At 40.6% G+C, this 20,588-nt stretch overlaps 1 protein-coding gene across 1 annotated transcript; it reads left to right on the top strand.

Annotated features, from left to right (window-relative positions):
- Nucleotides 1-314: 314 nt before the first annotated feature.
- On the top strand, nucleotides 315-18,548 carry LOC117093836. Its single transcript, XM_033229304.1, has 3 exons — nucleotides 315-445; nucleotides 16,866-17,708; nucleotides 18,167-18,548. The coding sequence occupies exons 2-3, from the start codon at nucleotides 17,553-17,555 to the stop codon at nucleotides 18,464-18,466; spliced, it is 456 nt and encodes a 151-aa protein (XP_033085195.1). The 5' UTR covers nucleotides 315-445; nucleotides 16,866-17,552; the 3' UTR covers nucleotides 18,467-18,548.
- Nucleotides 18,549-20,588: the final 2,040 nt, after the last annotated feature.

Below are 20,588 nucleotides of genomic sequence, written 5' to 3' on the forward strand. Positions count from 1 at the left end.
GGAAAGGTGACTGTATTGGTCTTCAAACAATTGCTGTGAAGTTAGACAGAAAAGGGATGCAATGAGAAATAATTTTAAAGAGATGAGAGTTGAGTGTTCTCTCTCTGCGCAATCTTGACAAAATCAAGCACATTTCTGATCCAAGGCAGAGAACAAATATGTCCTTTACTTTCCTTGAGATGAAATACAAACTTTAAATGCTTCCTTGAAAGTTATGAAATCCTTTCAACCAAATGGCTGCAGGGAGTTGAAATCTGAGCTGACATCTGAATCAGACAGTTGGAATAATGTTCATGAGTAGTACTACTTGAGCCATTGCTGATTTGGTAACCACTTCAGAGCATATCCTATTTATTCCCAGCATGGACCTAAATCCACTTCAGCCAAAAACGAACCAAGAAATGATGAAGAACAGAGCCTGTTTCTTTCTCAGTGGTGTATTCAGGTTTGAAAATAAGATGAGGTGATTGTTTTTTCTGTTTCCCTCAAGTTTCTTCAAGGTCTTAACTCCTTCCTTCACCTTTTCCTGTAGTTTCCTATACATTTTAATGATCTGGATATAGCCATTTTCCTGCCATGTTGAACCTTGTAGAGTTGGATTTTCTCTGATATTTCTAGATAATTAAGGTGGTAGTCAGTTTAATTCCAAATGTGTTATATTTTTATGCTTATCAATCAAGATGTCCAGATTAATAACAACACATCCAAATTTAAATGGTATCTCAATTTCTTTGGAGTAGTGTTACAGGAAGACTGTATGTTTTAGAATCATACATATCTTTTTGAATTCTGTCTTGTTACTACAAGGTATGAAGTTTTGAGTACATTTCTTAGTATTTCCCAATTGGAAAGTGTGGAAAATAACTATATTGTAGGACTCACTTGAGATTTAAATAAGTTAAAAGGCCTTAACAAACGATACATGGTTTTCCCTCAAGCAAACACTTCAACTAATATTGAAGTTTAATACTGATTCTCTAATCTTACTTTTAAAGGGCATGGTTAATAACCAATATTAGCAAAAGTAAATGCAGGAAAAGTTAGCAATAAGAAATTAAGATTTTGTGACATTTAAAATTAGTATTTTAGTGATATAACTATTATCTGTAAATTACTTTGAGTCATTGCAGAGAAAGTGACAATCCATGTTTAATACAATATTTTATTTTACTAATGAAGAGTGTATTGAACAAGGAGTTGATTGACTTGCTCAGGATCATACTGTTAAAGGCAAGCCTACGTAGATTAATGGATTTCTAGTTGAGGGCTAACACAGTGTATCGGGGAATTTCTCACTTCTGTCCTCCTCTTTCAGTTTGCACAGTCTTCATCCTACTTCAAAACCTCTCTGTTACTCTCTTGGACTACATTAAAAGTATCCTAATTGGCACTTCTGATCCAAGTTGTTCTTCTCTCCAGCTCATCCTCCTGGGTGTGGTCAGATTAATCAGACTGTTACATTTACTTGCTCAGAAACCTCTACTGGTTGCCCAGTGTCTACTAAGTCAATTCTAAACTTATTAGCCTGGCACTCAATATCTTTCACACTATAGCCTCAGGTTCATATATTTAACTAACCAGTACTTATTGAGTGCCTACTATGTGCCAGACTCTGGTCTAGGTGCTGGAATATAACAGATATATAGTCTCTACCCTTACTGAGCTTATATTCTAGTTCAGCAGTTCTCAAAGTGTAATCGGGGGACCTTGAGGGTCTCTGAGACCCTGTTAGGGTGTCTGCCAAGTCAAAATGATTTGTTATGATGATATTTGTCATTTTTCTCATTAAAAAAAATGTATATACGTGAAGTTTCCCAGAGGCTACCTGACATGTGATATCACAAAGAGACTGAATATAGAAGCAGACATAGGAAACCAGTTGTCTTCTATGAAGCCAGACATTAAGGAGCATCACAAAAATGCAAAGCAATGCCACTCCTCTAATTTTTCTTTGTTTGAAAGGTAGTTTTTTTCCCATGAATGTATGTGTAATGGTTCATAGTAGCTGTCAGTTTGACTGGGTTAAGGAATATCCAAATAGCTGGCAAAGCATTATTTCTGGGCATGTCTGTGAGGGTGTTTCTGGAAGTGATTGGCGTTTGAATCAGTGAGCTGAGTAAGGAAGATCTGCCCTCACTAAATGTGGGCAGGTATCGTCCAATCCACTGAGGGCTCAGATAGATCAAAAGGGCAGAGGAAAGGCAAATTTACCTTCTGGAGCTGGGGCATCCATCTTCTCCTGCCTTTGGACATCAGAACTCCAGGTGTCTGGGCCTTGGGAGTTTGGGACTTACACCCTCCACTCCCTTGTTTATTGGGCCGTTCGACTTAGAATGAATCACACACGCACGACTTAGAACACACACAACTGCAGGTTGAAGAAATAAGTCCATTGGGTGGTCAGTAACAATCACTACAACCTGTGCTCTTGTTAAACTCAATCATCTAACATTCCCAGAACACAATTCATGCTTTTCCACTTCCATGCCTTTATAATGCTGTTCGTTCTGCCTAGTTTGCCTTTCATTTCCTATTTCAATGCCTCCTCATTTCATCTATCACAATTCTATTCTTCTTTCAGGACTTGTCTCAAATATCACCTGAGTCATGATTCCTTCTCTTATGCTCGTCTAACAGAAGTGATTTGTTTCCCTTTTATTTTTTCCATCTTCAATGATATTTTGTTCGATCTCTCTTGTGAAACTCATAATTTTCTGCTCCGTGAAAAGTATACTACTCACATCCTTCTCAAGTTTATGATATTTCTTAAAGTTGAGGACTATTTCCTATTTCCTCTGAATATGGTGTCTTTTCTGTATCAATGAACCTTAGGTTCAGCAGTAACAGAAAACCTCCAAAAACAATAGTGGTTTCACCTAGATAGAAGTGTGTTGTTTCTTACATAAAAGTCAGAAGGTAGGCAGGACAGGCTGGTCATGACTCTTGCTCTAGAAGTCCTCAGGATTGCAGTCTCCTTCCATCTCACTGATCCTCCATCCTAAGAGTGTGGTTGTCCTTAGCTTCAAGATGGCAACATCTTTGTTTCAGGAAGAAGAAAGGAGGGAGAGACAAGGGAGCTAATCGTATGGACCAGCTCTCTCCAAAGGAAAGTTCGTGGAAGCTGCTGATAATGACACATCTTTGATATCCTGTTGATAGAACAGTCACATTTGCACACCTAGTTTCGGGGGAGATTGGGAAATGCAGTCTTTATTTGTTAAACTCAATCATCTAACACTCTCAGCTGTGAACAAAGGGGAGAATAGATATTGGGGGACAACTTTCAGGCTCTGTTATACTCCCCAAAGTGTCTATCATAGGCACTTATCCCAGGTAAATGCTTAAAATTAACTTATAGGCCGGGCGCGGTGGCTCACACTTATGATCCCAGCACTTTAGGAGGCCGAGGTGGGCAGATCATGAGGTCAGGGGATCGAGACCATCCTGGCTAACACGGTGAAACTCCATCTATACTAAAAACACAAAAAATTAGCCGGGCGTGGTGGCAGGCGCCTGTAGTCCCAGCTACACAGGAGGCTGAGGCAGGAGAACGGCGTGAACCCGGGAGGCGGAGCTTGCAGTGAGCCGAGATAGCGCCACTGCACTCCAGCCTGGGGGGACAGAGCAAGACTCCGCCTCAAAAAAAAAAAAAAAAAAATTAACTTACAGCAAATAAGTAATACTGAGCTTCATTCTTACAATTATTTGTTCAATAACAAATACACTGGAAATTTTATTCATCATGTATTTGCTTGTTGTCTTTACTGAGGTGTTAGAAATGATTAAGGAATTCTAAAATCTCTCAGACTTAACTACTGCAGGGTTCAATAGCTGATCAATTGCTTCTAGCATATCAAAAAGAGAAGGCTTTTCTATTAGACTGCCCAGCTTGCTGTTTTCATCATTTTACCTTCTCCTGTTCATTCTTCTCCGTAGTGGTAAAGACATCACTCAACTCTTCCCTGTTAGAAGTGTTCCCAAGCTTCCCTGTGTTACATGATGTCTTTGTTCTTAGCTCCCCTGTAGACCCAGAGAAAAATATCCCTCGAAAGAAACCCTCAGCGGCTTGCTCAAGCTATTAGGTTAGTTTGCATATTTGTTCCACCTAAAAGCAGTTAAAAGAATATTTATAATTTTAAAGTACTAAAAATATTGGGGCATTGAACTTCTGCCATGTGTTGGCTTTCCAATTCTTCTCATCGCATGAAAATCTTAGTAAATGATAGAGCCTACCTTTAAGTTTGAGTCTGACTCTTTAGTTCCACAAAATGTTTCACTAGAATCTATAGAAGCAACCTCAACACCCCCCCCCCCCGCCCAACCACACTTCCTGTCTCGACATACTGTCTATCTCACATGTTGTCTACTTCTGGTTCTCAGAGCTTTGAGGAAGTCATTCCTCCACAAAGAAAACTCTGGAATTTCTACATGATTGAATTTATATTTAAAATAGTCCACCTGGTTATACTAGGTCCATGGCCTATAAATATGGAAACTTACAGTTTTAGGATGTTGGCAATTACCCCAGAAATTGTCTTTGAAAAAAGTTGAAATAAAAAGGGGAATCTGTCAGAAATGGCATTTGCTCTGTTTGCTACTATTTGATTGTTTTGTTTGTACATGCCTTACTCCCTGTGGATTATATACTTCTTGAGTACCACAGCTGTGTCTGATGCATGGTTTTAGTTATAAAGTGAAATAAAGTTGGAAGTAACTGAGATAAATTAAGACAGTGATGATGACATGGGGTTTGTTCTTACCATGCCATGAGATTTTCATTAAAGAAATGAACACTGTAGAGGACTACATTCATTCATTCATTCGTTCATTCATTCATTCATTCATCTTGCAAATATTTACTGAGCATCAACCAAGTGTCCAGTACTGTCATAGATACTGGGAGACAGTGGTGAGAAATATTGATCTAGTCTCTGTCTTTATGGTATGTATAGCCTAGAAGATAAAGACAGACAAAAAAGTAATAACTGTAAAGTATGATAAATGCTTGCTAAGGAAGCAGAGATTGCTATGGGAGCAGTCAAGAGAATATTTATAGTTTTTATAGAGCGTTCACATACAAATACCTCATTTGAGCCTTATTAAGCCATGTGCAATGAGTAGTGCAGGGATTATTCTTCTCATTTACAGATGAGGAATTAGACTCAGAAAGGTTAGCAAGATGCAAAGTCCCCATAGACCCAGACTTGGGCTTTTGACTCCAAACCCAATGCACTCACCAATACTCCAGACAGCAGCTGGAGTGCCAGGGAGTGTGAGGTCTGTGGCTCTGCTGCATCTGCTTCCTGTCTTTATGATGCTCTAGTCCCAAGCTTATATAATAACTCCCATTGACTCTTGCTCTAAAAGTCCTCAGGGCTAATTAATTAATTCTTGGCATCCAATGAAGCTGCCTGGAAGCCATGAGGGTGTTCTGCCTAGCATGCCTCCAAGCCGTGGGCAGCTTATCCAGTGTTCATGCTAGGAACAGCCTCTGCAATTAGGAGAGGGGCCAAGGGATCTTTCAGGCTGATACAGAACCTACAGAAGCTCAGCCATAAAGTCTTATTAGAAGGAGCCCCCATGCTTCATTCTGCTTAGTGGTCTGTTTTCCTGTCCTATGAAGTAGAAGTCAGATTCTCCAATAAGAAAACAACATTAAAATATCCAGAGTTTGTTTTGCTTTATGTTTAGTACCACAAAGTTGAGCAGAGGAATAAACACTGTTGTTGGGCAGAAAAACTTCCCTTCTTGCTTTGTACACCTAACTGTGTGTTATTCCCTAATTACTCTAGGAAAATTCTTTTTCTTTCTTATACATTTTTGAACTTGTTGGAAATTTCCAAGGGACATGAGAGCTTTTTAGGGACTAGGAAGCTCTGGCAAAATAGAGGAGCTGGTGATACTTGTTTCCTTGATTTGTAGTGTAGTGGAAAGACCATGGTACTTTGGACCATGCAGTAAGAACATGGGCTGAGTTATTATCTCAGTGCTTTCATTTTTTGGCTGTATCAGCTTCAGAAATATAATGACTTCCTTGAACCTCAGTTTCTTCAAAGGATGGTTGTGAGGATTATAGGAAAGACAGGTAATACAGCAGGCATAGCCTGGCCCATTATTGGCCCTCAATGAATGGGAAATACTATGATGATGGTTAAAATACCCTTTCTTATGGGGAGTCAATACAAACTCTAGTATCTCCTCTAAGCCTGATATTTCTGGCAACACTAGTTCCTCTAGACCTTTACCGTTATCATAAATTCTTGTTTTTTTTTTTTTTTTTTGTCCTCCCAGCTAAGGCATTTATGATTATTTAATCTACAAATACTAATTTACAGTATTTGTAGATTTACAAATTTACAGTATTTGGAATGTGGGCTGGAGTTACTTAGTCTGGGTGACTTGGTTCATACTGGGTCCTGGGATTTGGATCTGGAGCTGCACTTGTAGATTGGAGTTAAGAGAGGGAGGAATCAGACTGCTTCAAGACACTGGCTGAGGCTACAGTTAGGATAGTTTAGGGTGACTTCTGAAAGAAGGTGTGATTTGAATCTGGCTTGAAGCAAGACAGATATGAAATAATTCAATCCAACTCAATGGATATTAGTTGGGCATCTACTCTGCACAATGGCTGGCAACCCAATGGTGAGTAAAATACAGTTCTTGCCTTGTAGGAGACCAAAAGGCAAAGAAATGACTGAAACATAATGTTATATTTGTATGGGGAGGAATGGAATGTGAAAAGGAAAACTATGGAGGAAAATTGAGAGAAGGGATAAAGTTTACCTGGGCCTTAAAAATTGGTCAAGCTTTGTTCTACAGTTCAGGCAGGGAAGACTCTCAGTGGAGAATACAACCAGAATAAGAATAGTAGGCGTGAAAGTGAAGGTGACCTGGGAGGTGGCCTCTGTGGTTTGGTGGATGAGAGCACAGGATGAATTATGGTTAGGGGATCCGGACCTCAAACAAAGGTTAATGGGTTAAAAAGAGGGGTTTATTGGGTGTTAGTGGGTGTTAACAAGGGGATTTATTATACGAACTTTTAAATTTGTCAAGGTGTTTGTTTTAAGCAGAAGAATCACACAATTCAACTTACATTAGGAAGAGAATTTGGGCCAGAGGGTTAAAGAAGGCCTGCAGGAGAGGAAGGCCTGCAGAAGCGGAAGGGCAGAGGGAGGAATCTGGGCAGGGCAGCAAGGCGAGAGCCACACTTCAGCTAAACTAATTCCTGCTGAGACACTAAAGTAAATAACGGCTTAAGACAAACTTGCTCTGAGTGAGCTGTTTGCCTTTGAATTGGCCCCTCCTCACCTGGAGGAGGTGTGACTTCTAGTGGATAGATTTGCCAGGCCACTGGGAAGATTTGCCAATTTTTGATTCATTCTTCCCAAGCCCATAACTGGCTCTTACTAGCTGTTCGGCCCTGAATGTGAAATGCAGTTTTGTGACCCGACTGAGAGTTCACAGGTCCTAGAGCATGGGTTGCTTTATGATTTATTAAAAAAAAAAAAGTTATGGTAAGATTGGAACACTTTTAAAGTGTGTAATACAGGACCGTTAACCACAGGCACAATTTTGTACCGCGGATCTCTAGAGCTTCTTCATGCTGCACAGCGGAAACTTCATGCCTGTTGACTAGCAACTCCCCATTTCCCCTTCTCCCCAACCTCTGATAACCACCATTCTGTTCTCTGCTTCTATGAGTTTGACTATTTTAGATACCTCATGTGAGTGGAGTCATACCATATTTATCCTTTAATAGAACTACTTTATGATTCAGCAATCTTACCTCTGAGTGTTTATCCAAAAGAGTTGAAATCAGGATCTCAGAGAGATATTTGCATGCTCATATTTGTTGCAGCACTATTCACAATAGCTAAAATGTGGAAACAAACTAACTGTGCATCAATGAATGAATGGATAAAGAAAATATGGTATATACAGCTAGCTCTCTGTATCCACAGGTTCAAGTAATCACAGATAAAAAATGTAGTATGAAAAAAATCCCCAAACAATAAAAATAATACAAATAAAAAATATAGTATAACAACTATTTATATAGCATTTACCTTATATTAGCTATTAAAAGTAATCTAGAGGTGATTTAAAGTGTATCAGAAGATGTAAGTAGGTTATATGCAAATATTATGCCATTTTATATAAGGGTCTTGTACAACCTTGGATTTTGGTATCCTTGAGGGTCCTAGAACCAATCTGCGGTAGATACCAAGTGACAACTGTAAATATGATATTATTCAGCCTTGAAAAAGAAGGAAATACTGCCATATATGACAACATAGATGAAGACATATGCTCTGTGATTTAAAAAAATTGACCAACATGTGGTGGGAATGTAAGTTAGTTCAACCATTGCAGGTGACAGTGTGGCGATTCCTCAAGGATCTAGAAGCAGAAATACCATTTGAACCAGTAATCCCATTACCCAAAAGAATATAAATCATTCTACTATAAAGGCACGTGCATACGTATATTTATTGCAGCACTATTTACAACCCAAATGCCCATCAATGGAACCAACCCAAATGCCCATCAATGATAGACTGGATAAAGAAAATGTGGTACATATACATCATGGAATACTATGCAGCCATAAAAAGGAATGAGATCATGTCCTTTGCAGTGACATGGATGAAGCGAGAAGTCTTCATCCTCAGCAAACTAACACAGGAAAAGAAAACCAAACACCGCATGTCCTCACTCATAAGTGGGAGTTGAACAATGAGAACACATGGACACAGGGAGGGGAACAACACACACTGGGGCCAGTTGGGGGGTCGGGGGCAAGGGGAGGGAGAGCATTAGGATAAACAGCTAATGCATGTGGGGCTTAAAATCTAAATGATGGGTTGATAGGTGCAGCAAACCACTATGGCACACATATACCTATGTAACAAACCTACACGTTCTGCATTTGTATCCTGGAACTTAAACTAAAATTAAAAAAAAAAAAAATTAAAGAAAATTGACCAACACGAGTGTTTACTCTCTGTACCCTGAAGAGTGCCTCCTCACATCAAAACCATTCCAAATGAGGATCCCCTAGAAGATTTCAAGCACATCAGTGCTGAGGGCAGAGTCAACAACTTGTCTTTTCTCCAAATGGTGTTCAGCCTGGGAACCAGGACTTATGAGTCCAATTATTGTTACTATATGGATTCTTATTATCAAAGTTCTGGATGTCACATTTTCTCAACTGTAAGAAAAGCTGTTGCTTTAAGTGTTAGTAAATGCGTTAGAAAGTTCTGTGAATTTACAATAGCAAAGACATGGACTCCACCTAGGTGCCCAATCAACGGCAGATTGGATAAAGAAAATGTGGTCCATATACACCATGGAATACTATGCAGTCACAGAAAAGAATGAAATCATGTCTTTAGCAGCAACATGGATGCAACTGGAGGCCATTATCCTAAATGAGTTAACAGGAACAGAAAACCAAATACTGAGAGAGGGAGGAGGCCAAGGGTTGAAAAATTACCTATCAGGTACTATGTTCACTATTTGGGTGACAGATTCAATTGAAACACAAATCTCAGCATTACGTAATATATCCATGTAACCTGCAGATCTAACTCCTGAGTCTAAAATAAACATATAAAATAAAATATAAAAAAGAAAGTTTATGAATTAAAACAAAATTAAAATGATATTAAAACTGCTCTCTTTTGCCATTCTTTCATTCTTTTCTACCTACTCCCTTCCTTACAAACCCAACAAACATACTCTCTCTGCCAACAAACTGTATATTTTAGAATAACAATCAATAAATCCTATGGTTTGATTCTGTCCTGGTTGTGAAGTAATGACATACTAGGAGTGTGTCAGCTCAGAAATAAAAACAATTAGGTATTATTCTTTTCAAGGGCACTAACTGGGGTGATTACTTCACTTTTCTATGCCTTAATTGCTGTAACAAGAGGGATTAGACTGGGCTCTGTCTCCACAGTTCTGTCTGAGTCTAAGAATCAGTTTCTCTAAGCAATGCAGGAGTGATAGAATACTTTTTTACATGGTGGAAAACTTGAACACTGCTTTGGAAAGTTGATTAACCTTTAAAATGGGTATTTGTTGATTGCTTTCTTGGTGTCTATTTCTTCATTTCTTTAACAGACTTGGGTTTTTGTCTCTAGGGTCTTGTTCTGCTTTGCTCAGCTATGCATCTGGCATGGACTGGATACCACATCTGGCTCCAGCGGTGGAACCCGCTCGGCTTAAACCAACCAGTATATCCCTTTCTGGCAAATGGTGAGATACAGTCAGGCAAGGAACCAGATTCTGCCTGTCTTTGTGGGCCACGTGAAGGAGTTTGGGGTTTACTTAAAGCACAGTGGGCGGCCTCTGCAGGGTTTTAAACAAGGAGTAGCATGATCAGATCCGCATTCCATCTGGTCTGGCTCAGGATCATGAGGCCCCCACTCCAGTTTCATTCCTCTGTGTGTTTGCACTGTTCCCTCAGCTTCCTCTCTAACTGCTGCCTCTTTGCTTTTAAAACACCCTTAAATTGACCAGAGAAAAGAATGAAATGGGCACTGCATGTTCCTAGTACTTGTTCCAGCACTCCCTTTGTGGCAATTTGTTTTTCCCAGTAAATATAATTCGCCCTTTCTTAATTATGATTTGAGTTTTTGGTAGCTCTGACTTGTAAATTGGCACTAATATTCAGCTTTTTCAATCTTAAAAATGGGATCCAGCAGTGGAGGTGTGGGCTTTAATAACCTTGTCTGTGACTGGTTTCCCTGTGGCAAGCAGCTGTCAGTGGGGCTCATACTGTGGCCCTTCTCTGGGGTCTTGTTTTGTGCAGCCGGAGCACAGTCTCACCCAGCACTTATCCCAGCAGCGAGGAGCTGCACAGACTGACACGCAGATATCTCTGTCCGCACTCCTTCCAAAGGGTCTTCATAACGGAAATCAAATTTAGCTCCAAACAGTATCACCTGAAGCCCTTAGTCCCCTCTTGCATTTGTTGGTTGCACCTCAGAGCAAGCTCATTCCTTTGCTTTCTTTCACTCCAAAGGGCTGAACCTTCTTTCTGAGTCTGCCTGTAAACTCCTGAAGGGGCCAGAGCCTCTTCCAGTTGCTTCTTCTACAGAGAGCTCTGGGCACAGTGAGTGCTGGATAACACCAGTAGAATGACTGAAAGGGCAGAGAAATTAAAAAGTTCTGAGTCTGGGTGTTTTTATTTTGCAACAGGATCTGGCTCCGTCACACAGGCTGGAGTGCAGTGGTGCAGCTGGCTCACTACAACCCCTACCTTCCAGGCTCAAGCAATCCTCCCACCTCCGCCTCCAGACTACAGGTATATGCCACCACACCTAATTTTTGTATTTTTTGTAGAGATGGAGTTTCTCCATGTTGTCTAGGCTGGTCTCAAACTTCTGGGCTCAAGCGATTCTCCTGCTTCGGCCTCCCAAGGTGTTGGGATTACAGGCGTGAGTCACTATGCCTGACCAGTTTAGGTGTCTTTTGTTTGCCAGTGAGGTAGCTGGGGGCCCCTAGGTAGCCTCAGGATGGGGCTGGTCACCCAGAAAGACCAAAGCATGATTAGAGGGGTGGGACTTTCATCCCCACTCTCAACCCTCTGGTATGGTAGAGGGGCTAAAGATTGAATTGATCACCAATATCCAATGATTTAACTAGTTGTGCCTATGTAATGAAGCCTCCATAAAAGCCCAAAGGACTGGGTTTGGGGAGCTTCCTGATAGATGAACTTGTGGGGGTTCCTGGAGGGTGGTGTGTTACTTGATCCATACCTTGCCCTGTGCATCTTTTAGTAAATGGGTAAAGTGTTTTCCTGAGTTCTGTTAGCCACTCTAGCAAATCAATTGCACCCAAGGAAAGGGTTGTGGGAACCCCGGTTTATACCCAGTCAGTCAGACATGGTGACAACCTACTACTTGCCACTGGCATCTGAAGTGAGGGGCTGTCTTGTGGTACTGAGCCTTCAACCTGTACTATCTGATGCTATGTATAGGTGGGTAGTGTCAGAATTGAATTGAATTAGGGGATACTCAGCTGGTGTCTGCTATAGAACTACTTGCTTGTCATGTGTGGAAAACCCCCACAAATCTGATGTCTGAAGTGCTGTATTGAGCGGATGATAGAGAGTAGGGAAAAGCAATTCCTCCTCCCTTATCTCTTGTAATAGATTTTTCTGCTTTATCTTGATTATTATTCAACCTGGCTCTCTTTTTCCCTCAACCTTGCTTTCCATTTCTCTACAGCACGTTTCACCATCAGACAGTATTGTATGTTTTATATTTTGCTAATTTACTTGTTTATTATCTGCTTCCCTGCACTGGGGTATAAGCTCCACAAGGGAAGAGAGTCTGTTCTGAGCTGTATTCCCAGCACCGCACAGTGCTTGGTACAGGTGCTCTATGAATATCTATTGAGCGAACCTGTCCCACTTTTGAAGATGGTTTATTCTTTGGATTTTGCCCGCCTTTTCTTGGCTCCTCTCTAGGGCTGCAGTTGTCTGGTAGAATATCTGGCTGTTTGGACTCATGTTGTTTTGCTTTGCTCTGTCGTGCTTTGAAGATCACACTATCAAGCTATCCAGGTACTTGGAAAGAAGGCAAAGTGGCATCAGGCCAGCAGCTCGCTAACAATCTTGAAGATTTTATTTAGATGAGAGCTGTTTGGTTTATTTGGAATCCATTGGGGTTACTTTTTATCCAGAAATAATGACTTACTGGGCTTACTGTGTACTGTACTGAATACCTTGCCTACGTTTGCTTGATTCATTCTTAGAATAAATCTATGAGGTTCGTATTAGTACCTAAATCTTATAGGTGAGAAAACTGAGGCACAGACTGGTTAAGAAAATTGAAGGTCACACAGGGAGTTAGTGGCCATACTGGGAACTGAATCCAGGTCTTGCTGACTGCAGGGTTCATGTACTTAGCCGAGAGGCTGTTTGGACTTGCCATTGGGGCTTCAGTTGTACATTTGTGCCAATTCTTTGACTTGTTCTCATTGGTTCCTGAGACCAGAGGTTTTCCTGCTTTGCAGACATTCTTCACCTTAGTGATGGAGCATATTTTAAATAATAAAGGATGGCATACAGGATTTTATGTTCAATATCACTGTAATTGCTTACAATAATTTAAGTGATCAGATAGACACATAATGCATGTTAATGCAGTTAATGTTTGTTTCAAAACAATATATATTTCAAAATGATGCAGAACAGTAGTTCTCAAACTTCAGAGTATATAAAGGTAGAGCTTACAAAAATTGAAAATGTTGACTCTTATGCCCAGGGATTCTTTTCTGTCTTATTTTTAAAAAAATATTTATTTAATTTTTAAAAAATTGATAAATAATATTTGTATATATTCATGGGGTACGTAGTAATGTTTTGATATATATAAAGTACAGTGATCACATCAGGGTACTTAGCATATGCATCATCTTAAACATTTATCATTTATTTGTGTTGGGAGTGTTCAATATCCTTCTTCTAGCTATTTGAGACTATATAACATATTATTGTTAACTATTGTCATCCTAGTGGCATAGAACACTAGAATGTATTTCTTCTTTCTAGCTGAAGTTTTATATCCTTTAACAAATCTCTCTCTATTCCCCTTTCCCTTACCCTTCCCAGCCTCTAGTATTCTGTTTTTCTTCTTACTTCTATGAGATCAACTTTTTCTTTGCTTCTACAGATGAGTGAGAACACGTGATGTTTAACTTTCTGTTCCTGGCTTATTTTACTTAACATAATATCCTCCAGTTCCATCCATGTTATTGTGAGTGACAGGATTTCATCCTTTTTTATGGCTGAATAGTATTCCATTGTGTATATATACTACATTTTCCTTATCCATTCATCTGTTGTTGGACACCTAGGTTGATTCTATATCTTAGTTATTATGAATAGTGCTGCAATAAACATGGGAGTGCAAATGTCTCTGTGATATACTGATTTCCTTTCCTTTGGATAAATTCCCAGTAGAGGGATTGCCAGATCATACAGTAGTTCTATGTGAAGTTTTTTGAGGAACCTCCATACTATTTTCCTAATTAGCTGTATTAGTTTACATTTCCAGCAGAGTAGAAGAGTTCCCTTTTGTCTGCATCCTTGCCAGCATTTGTTATTTTTTGACTTTTTCATAACAGCCATCCTAATTAGGGTCCCAGAGATTCTGACCCAGCTGATATAAGTGTTTAACAAGACTGCTCAGGTGATTTTGATGTCAATGGTTCTTGATCATCATTTAAGAAATACTAACAGGTAAACATCAGGAAACACACACGATTAAGGAAGTCTTATATGTAGTCCCAGACAGAGGCTAACAGACTTCAGAACTCTATTTGCATGACAACTTGATAGGTGCCCTGAAAATATGGTAAAGAAAATTTGGAATTGTTGATTAATCCTCAAGATAAGGAGACTAAAATTCTCCAGTAAAGTGTTATGCAAGGCTGTGTGTGTGTGTGTGTGTGTATGCTTGTGTGTGTTGATGTGAGGTATGTGTGGGGATATAAAATAGTCTCTCTTTATCTTTGGGGATCCAAGACTCTCACCAGATGTCTAAAACTAAGGATAGTACTGAGTTCTATATACACTATGTTTTCTTGTATACATACATACCTATGATAAAGTTTAACATGTAAATTAGATACAGCAAGAGATTAACCACAATAACTGATAATAGAACAATTATAACAACATACTATACTAAAAGTTATGTGAATGTTATCTCTGTCTTTTAAAATCTTATTTTCTGTACAGGCATATTTGGAGATATTATAGGTTTGGTTCTAGACAATTGAAACAAATATCTCAGTAAAGTGAGTCACACTTTTTTTTTTTCGTTTCCCAGTGCATACAAAAGTTATGTTTACATGACACTGTAGCTTATTAAGTGTCTAGAAAAATCACGTATATATCTTAAATAAAAAATAGCTTATTCTTGGCTGGGTGTGGTAGCTCATGCCTGTGATCCTAGTACTTTGGGAGGCCAAGACGGGTGGATCATCTGAGGTCAGGAGTTCAAGACCAGCCTGGCCAACATGGTGAAACATCGGCTCTACTAAAAATATAAAAATTAGCCAGGTGTGGTGGTGCACACCTGTAATCCCAGCTACTTGGGCGGCTGAGAGAGAATCACTTGAATCTGGGAGGCAGAGGTTGCAGTGAGCCCAGATCACACCACTGCATTCCAGCCTAGAAAACAAGAGTGAGATTCCACCTCAAAAGAAAAAAAAAAAATACTTATTCTTAAAAATTGCTGACAGACATGAAGTGAGCACATGCTGTTGGAAAATTAGTGCCAATAGACTGCTCTACGCAGGGTTGCTGCAAAACTTCAATTTGTAAAAAATGCAATATCTGTGAAGCAAAATAAAGTGAGGTTTGCCTATAGCCATCTATCTTTGGACCACAGGTAACTGAAACCATGGAAGGTGAAACTACAGATAAGAGGGTACTACTGTATAAAAAGTATAATGATACTCACGTATAGGGCGAGATCAAGTAGCCTAACTACCTCGGTGGAACAGTAACATAATCAGTGGGAAAAGACTTGTTGAGCAGGTTATTTAAGCTACCACTCAAATATTTTCTGACTTTACCCAGGGGATTGCTTTTCTTGAGTTATTTGGAAGATAGTTCTGAAGGAAACTAAAAGAGTAAGCTACCCTTTGTGGGAGATTTATTAAAAAACAGAGAGATCGCACTTAAAGGTCTGATAAAAAGTTACAATGATGGAAAGAGAATCCTCCCTTCTATTTGAGAGAGACACAGGATCAACTCAGGAGACTGACAGGGCAACACTGAGAGGCTGGAGAAGGCGGCAGTGAAGGCATTCATGTTGTTAGGGTGGCATCACTAGCAAGACAGGGCAGCATCAGCAGGGCTGGGGGGAAGTGGAGGGAATGACTCGGACCACTTCAGTAGGAGGAAGGCTAGGCCTTGGGTTCTCAGTGGTTTCTCTGGGTGGTGGCTTAGAGCCCTGTTAAACCAGGCTCTTAATAATAACTAACACTTAGTAGAGTACCTTACTACGTGCTGAGTCCTTACGTAAATTGTTTGTATTATTACTTGAATGAGAAATTGTTTTTCTAGTTGATCTAGCAAGTGGCAGACGTAGGAACTGAACCCAGACAGCTAGCTTCGGAGTCAGTGTGCGTTAGTGCTGGGCTGTATGTTTTCTCCTATGTACCTTAATGCCAGTTAGTGTTCCCTGTTCTGGATGTGTAGATCATGCAGGTGAGACCCTGGAGAGCTACTTTTCAAGCACATGCCATTATTAATTGGTGAGGTAAAAGGCGGGGTTAATTATAAACTTCTACCTGGAAAATGATTCTCAAAGAACATCCCTTGCCCATACTAGACCCATAGAAGCTAGGTGATACATGTTTACTTGAATGAAGAATAAAAAAATCCTGCTTACAATGGTATGAGAATATTGCCTTTGAGTACCGTACACTAAACAACTTATTGTAATGACAACATCCAGAGGCCATTCATCTTCATAAGCTGAACTGCTTAATGTAGGCTGAAAAAAATAGATCTTTTTTTATTTCACAGTCAGAAAAATGACTTTTTGACAAAAATGAAAAACCCAAAACAATGTTTTATTGAAAAAACAAAAAAGTCCAGACCCTGGTATTCTCCTTCTCTCCAGTTCCAGGAGGGTCTGATTTAAAAAGAAGCCCTTTACTCCCCTAACTGGGTTATTTTAATATTATATTGATAGTTTATAATGAACCACCTATACTATGCTTCTGCCCATGAAGAACTTATGTTCCATTCAGAGGAAAAAATAAGTTTGTTTACTCACTTTTCCCTGTTCTCAGAGCTTTCTAATACTGATTCACTTCTTTTTTTGCTCAAGAAAATAGGATGCAAGAGTAAAAGCTGGTCCTCGAGGCTTGTGAAAGTGGGGTTCTTTCTGAAAGTGCAGCCAGCAGCCAAGAGCCACCCTTCAGAAGATAAAAAGAAGAGCAGCTGCATGAGCAATGGCCACAGCAACGCATGGGTCCTGTCTGTCCACGTAGTCCTCTCCATCTGCCTGTAGTTTGCCAGGTCTTCTACCCACACTGGGGAAATTCCAGCTGCTAACCCTCTTTGGGTTGCACCTCCCCTTTTTGCACAGGGCTCTATTGGGAAGGCAGCTGTCATGTGTCTATTTGAAAGACAAGAAACCAGTCTAGTTATAGAAAAGAGATTTAGATTACATCAGAATAACAATGCAAATCATTTGTGCAGTTCTTAGTACAGAAAACAGATGTAGGAACAAAAATCGGGAGAGTTAAAGAAAGTGGTTTTTTATTCTGTCATCAAAATTGTTTTTTAAAAACATGTCACAAAAAAGCACATCTGTAGTAAGATAAATAATTGTGTGCTGGCTTCATAAACAGAATGAATGGTTGAATTCACACAACGTTATTTACTGTTTCAGGGCACACACACGTGGTTTCCATGTGGTTTCTTGCCACTTTGGCCTTCAACTGGCCTTGATATTTTCCACTGAGGGTTGTCTGATTGTCTCCACCACAGCCCTGAGTCTAAGCAAAAGCCCATGAGTTGGTTGACTGGTGTTCCTGTCGTCCTTGGGAGTGGACAGACCGGCAGATGTGGGGCTAGTGGGGAAGATTCTCATAAACACTTTATTTGTTGTAAGAACTCCAATTGGAATGTGGCTTCCACTCATGGGAGGAGGACTGCTTTAGAACAAGTTAGAGAGAGAGAGAGAGAGAGAGAGAGAGAGTGTGTGTGTGTCACACACTTGGTGTTGTTGCTTTGTATCATTTCACCCTTTAGTCTGACATAGAAACTTATTTATTGAGATTTGTTGATTCCTGTTGCTGATGATACATGGTAGTGTCACAAGTATGGGAAGAACTTCTAAGTGTGTGGTAATTCAGCCTTGTTCTTTTTTCTTTTTTTTTGGTTGCTTTTTCCCTCTACACCTTGATCTTGAAAAGCCTGGCAAGGAGTTTGTTCAGAGACAAGTCTTTAAAGGCTCTCCAGGCCTCAGCGATACCATGTTGTAAATAATCCTCTTCCTGGTGCTAAGCTTTTAATGAAGCAGTGAAGAAAATAAGATGCAAATCCCAATCAAATGAGGCCTTGTTGCATAGTGTATCAGAAAACAGCTGAGAACTCAAACAGCAGCTGCTTTTTCTTTTTCAGGAAACTTTCTATAATAATACCAATAAAACCCAAGACTATTATTCTGAACAGAAACAAGAAATACAGCTGGAGCTATTTCCTATCCACCTGATGAAGGGCACTACCAGGCACTCACTCTGGCTCTGTCCACCGATGCCTGTGCCCACTTTGTGTGACATAGCTTCCATGGAGACAAGAGCAATGGTAATGGAAGAAGAAAGTCTGGATGTACTCGTGCAGAAAGACAAAGCTTCATGGAACAATATTAATCTTCCGGTCATCTCTGTGCCCATAAAGTTGTCAGACTGCCTTTGGATTTAAAGCCTGAAAATGAGTCCCAACGAAGTCCGTTGATATGAGGCCCAAGGAAGACAGTTTTTGGAAGGGGCAAGACAGGAAAGATGGTTTGGTCACTGTGAGGAAGAGGAGGGTAGAAAAGCCTCAGGACATCAGAATCTTTAGGAAGTGGCTACTGACAATCAAGCAGAGCTTTCTCCCTGCATGTCTCTATCCATTTAGTGGGTTCTTGTGCTAAGCAACTCAGTGACTGCCTTCTGCTCCAGATGTAACCTTCAGTCTCTGTTGCTCCTTTCTGTTCTGCTGGCAATACTCAGTGTAATTTCAGCCACAGAGGAAAGGAGGTGAAGCGAACATCAGTGGGAGCCTAAAAAGTTAAACCATGGACGTGTTTTCCCAGTGTAGAGAAAAACTTGCTTCTCCACCCCCAGGACTTTGTGCCCTGCTCACCTGGAAGGTAAGCAGCAAGCTGCTGGGGCACAAGGAGCTTGTGAGTGACTGAGAGCAATGATGAGCTCATCCCCTCCTTTAGGCACCTCACCTTCTGCTTCAACCATTTCGGTGGTTTCTTAGTTTGTTTCCCTGCCTTCTATTGCCTCTTCTCATTCAGAATTCATTCTGATGACAGCCACTAAATTAGTCATCCTCAGGAAGAGCCTGGGTCATGCCTCAAACACTGCAGAGGCTCCTGAGGGCTCACTGAATGATGCTTAAGCCCTTCGCCTGCCCCTTGAGACCTGGTACAGTCAGGCTCTGCTTCCCTTTCCCCATCTGTGCTGCTTACACTCCGTTGGACCCTTCAGGTGCCTTCTCTGCTGTGCTCTGGGATTTGGGGGACTGGCTTCTACATGCTTCACTGGGGCTTCCTCACTCTCTGGCTTTTCATTGGGTTTGACCATTGACAGAGGGAGGTGGATGTCTGGATACTTATTCCTCTCCTCTCTTCCTGTCAGTCCTTGATTCTGGCAGTAACCAAGTCTTGTTTCTCTACCCAGGCCATGACTCCTATCAAGCCACCCCTCTTTCACAGTGTTCTGGTAACTCCACTTCTTTTGCTTCTTCAGATCCGTGGCTGGAAATGGCCGCATGCTGTTGCTCGTCTCTGTTGGCTTTGGCATCCCAGGGTGGATACTTTACCTTGCCCGGTCCTCTTAAAGAATAGATTTATTCAATAATTTCCCTTTACTTTCTTGGGTGTGTCACCTCTTTCTTGCTGGAACCCTATCTCCATCCTGTCCTCTCTTGTCCAAGCAAAAGAGCCACTTGCTATTCCTCGAACATAGTACTTTCTCTTCTCTGTGACTTTTCATTTGCTAGCTTTCTTCATCTAGTCCCGAGGAAACTCAGGTTTGGAGGATCCTATTCAGCGGTCCAGTAATTCGATGCTTCAATTCTCTCTGCATCTCCCACTAAATGATTGTCTAGTCTCTGTTTAAATATTTGTAAGGCAGGAATTCATTGCCTCTTAAGGCATCAGTATTTATTCATTCAGTTCATTCAGTGAACATTGTTGCTGCCTCCTACCATGTGCCAAGTGCTATGCATGGTGTCCCTTCTCAAGAAGCTCAAAACAGTGAGGAGATGAACGTATGAATAACCAATTTTGGGACAATGTGATATGGATTACTTTGGTGTTATTAAGAGGTGCTTTGAGAGCATAGACAGCTGAGATGGGATGGAGTGGAGTCTTGCTCTGTTGCCCAGGCTCATCTGATATGAAATGGAGTCGCACTCTGTCCCCCAGGCTGGAGTGCAGTGGCATGATCTCAGCTCACTGCAACCTCCACCTCCGAGGTTCAGGAGATTCTCCTGCCTCAGCCTCCCAAATATCTGGGATTACAGGTGCCCGCCGCCACACCTGGCTATTCCTTGATAGGGTTTTAAGCTCCATGAGGACAGAGTCCTTGTCTTGATTATCATGGAATCCCCTTTATTTAGCATTTTATGAGGTTGAAATCAAGACGTCAACCTGGCTGAAATTTTCCCTGAAAGAAATTTTTTTTTTCTGGAGGAAAAATCCAGTTCCAAGTTCATTTTTGTTATCAGCAGAATTCAGTCTTCTGCATTTGTAGTACTGAGGTCCCCATTTTTTAGTAGTTACTGCCAGCCAGAGAAGACTCTGCCTTTAAAGGGGTCATGCAATTAG

The sequence above is a fragment of the Trachypithecus francoisi genome, unplaced genomic scaffold, assembly GCF_009764315.1.
Source record: "Trachypithecus francoisi isolate TF-2019V2 unplaced genomic scaffold, Tfra_2.0 Lachesis_group12, whole genome shotgun sequence".
NCBI classification, from domain to species: domain Eukaryota; kingdom Metazoa; phylum Chordata; class Mammalia; order Primates; family Cercopithecidae; genus Trachypithecus; species Trachypithecus francoisi.

Bases quoted from the DNA above. Each gene is read 5' to 3' on its own strand.
- LOC117093836 (XM_033229304.1), top strand. From the start codon at position 17,553: ATGAGTTGGTTGACTGGTGTTCCTGTCGTCCTTGGGAGTGGACAGACC. The intron at 17,709-18,166 runs GTTAGAGAGAGA...TTTCTTTTTCAG, and splicing joins GGAGGACTGCTTTAGAACAA to GAAACTTTCTATAATAATAC.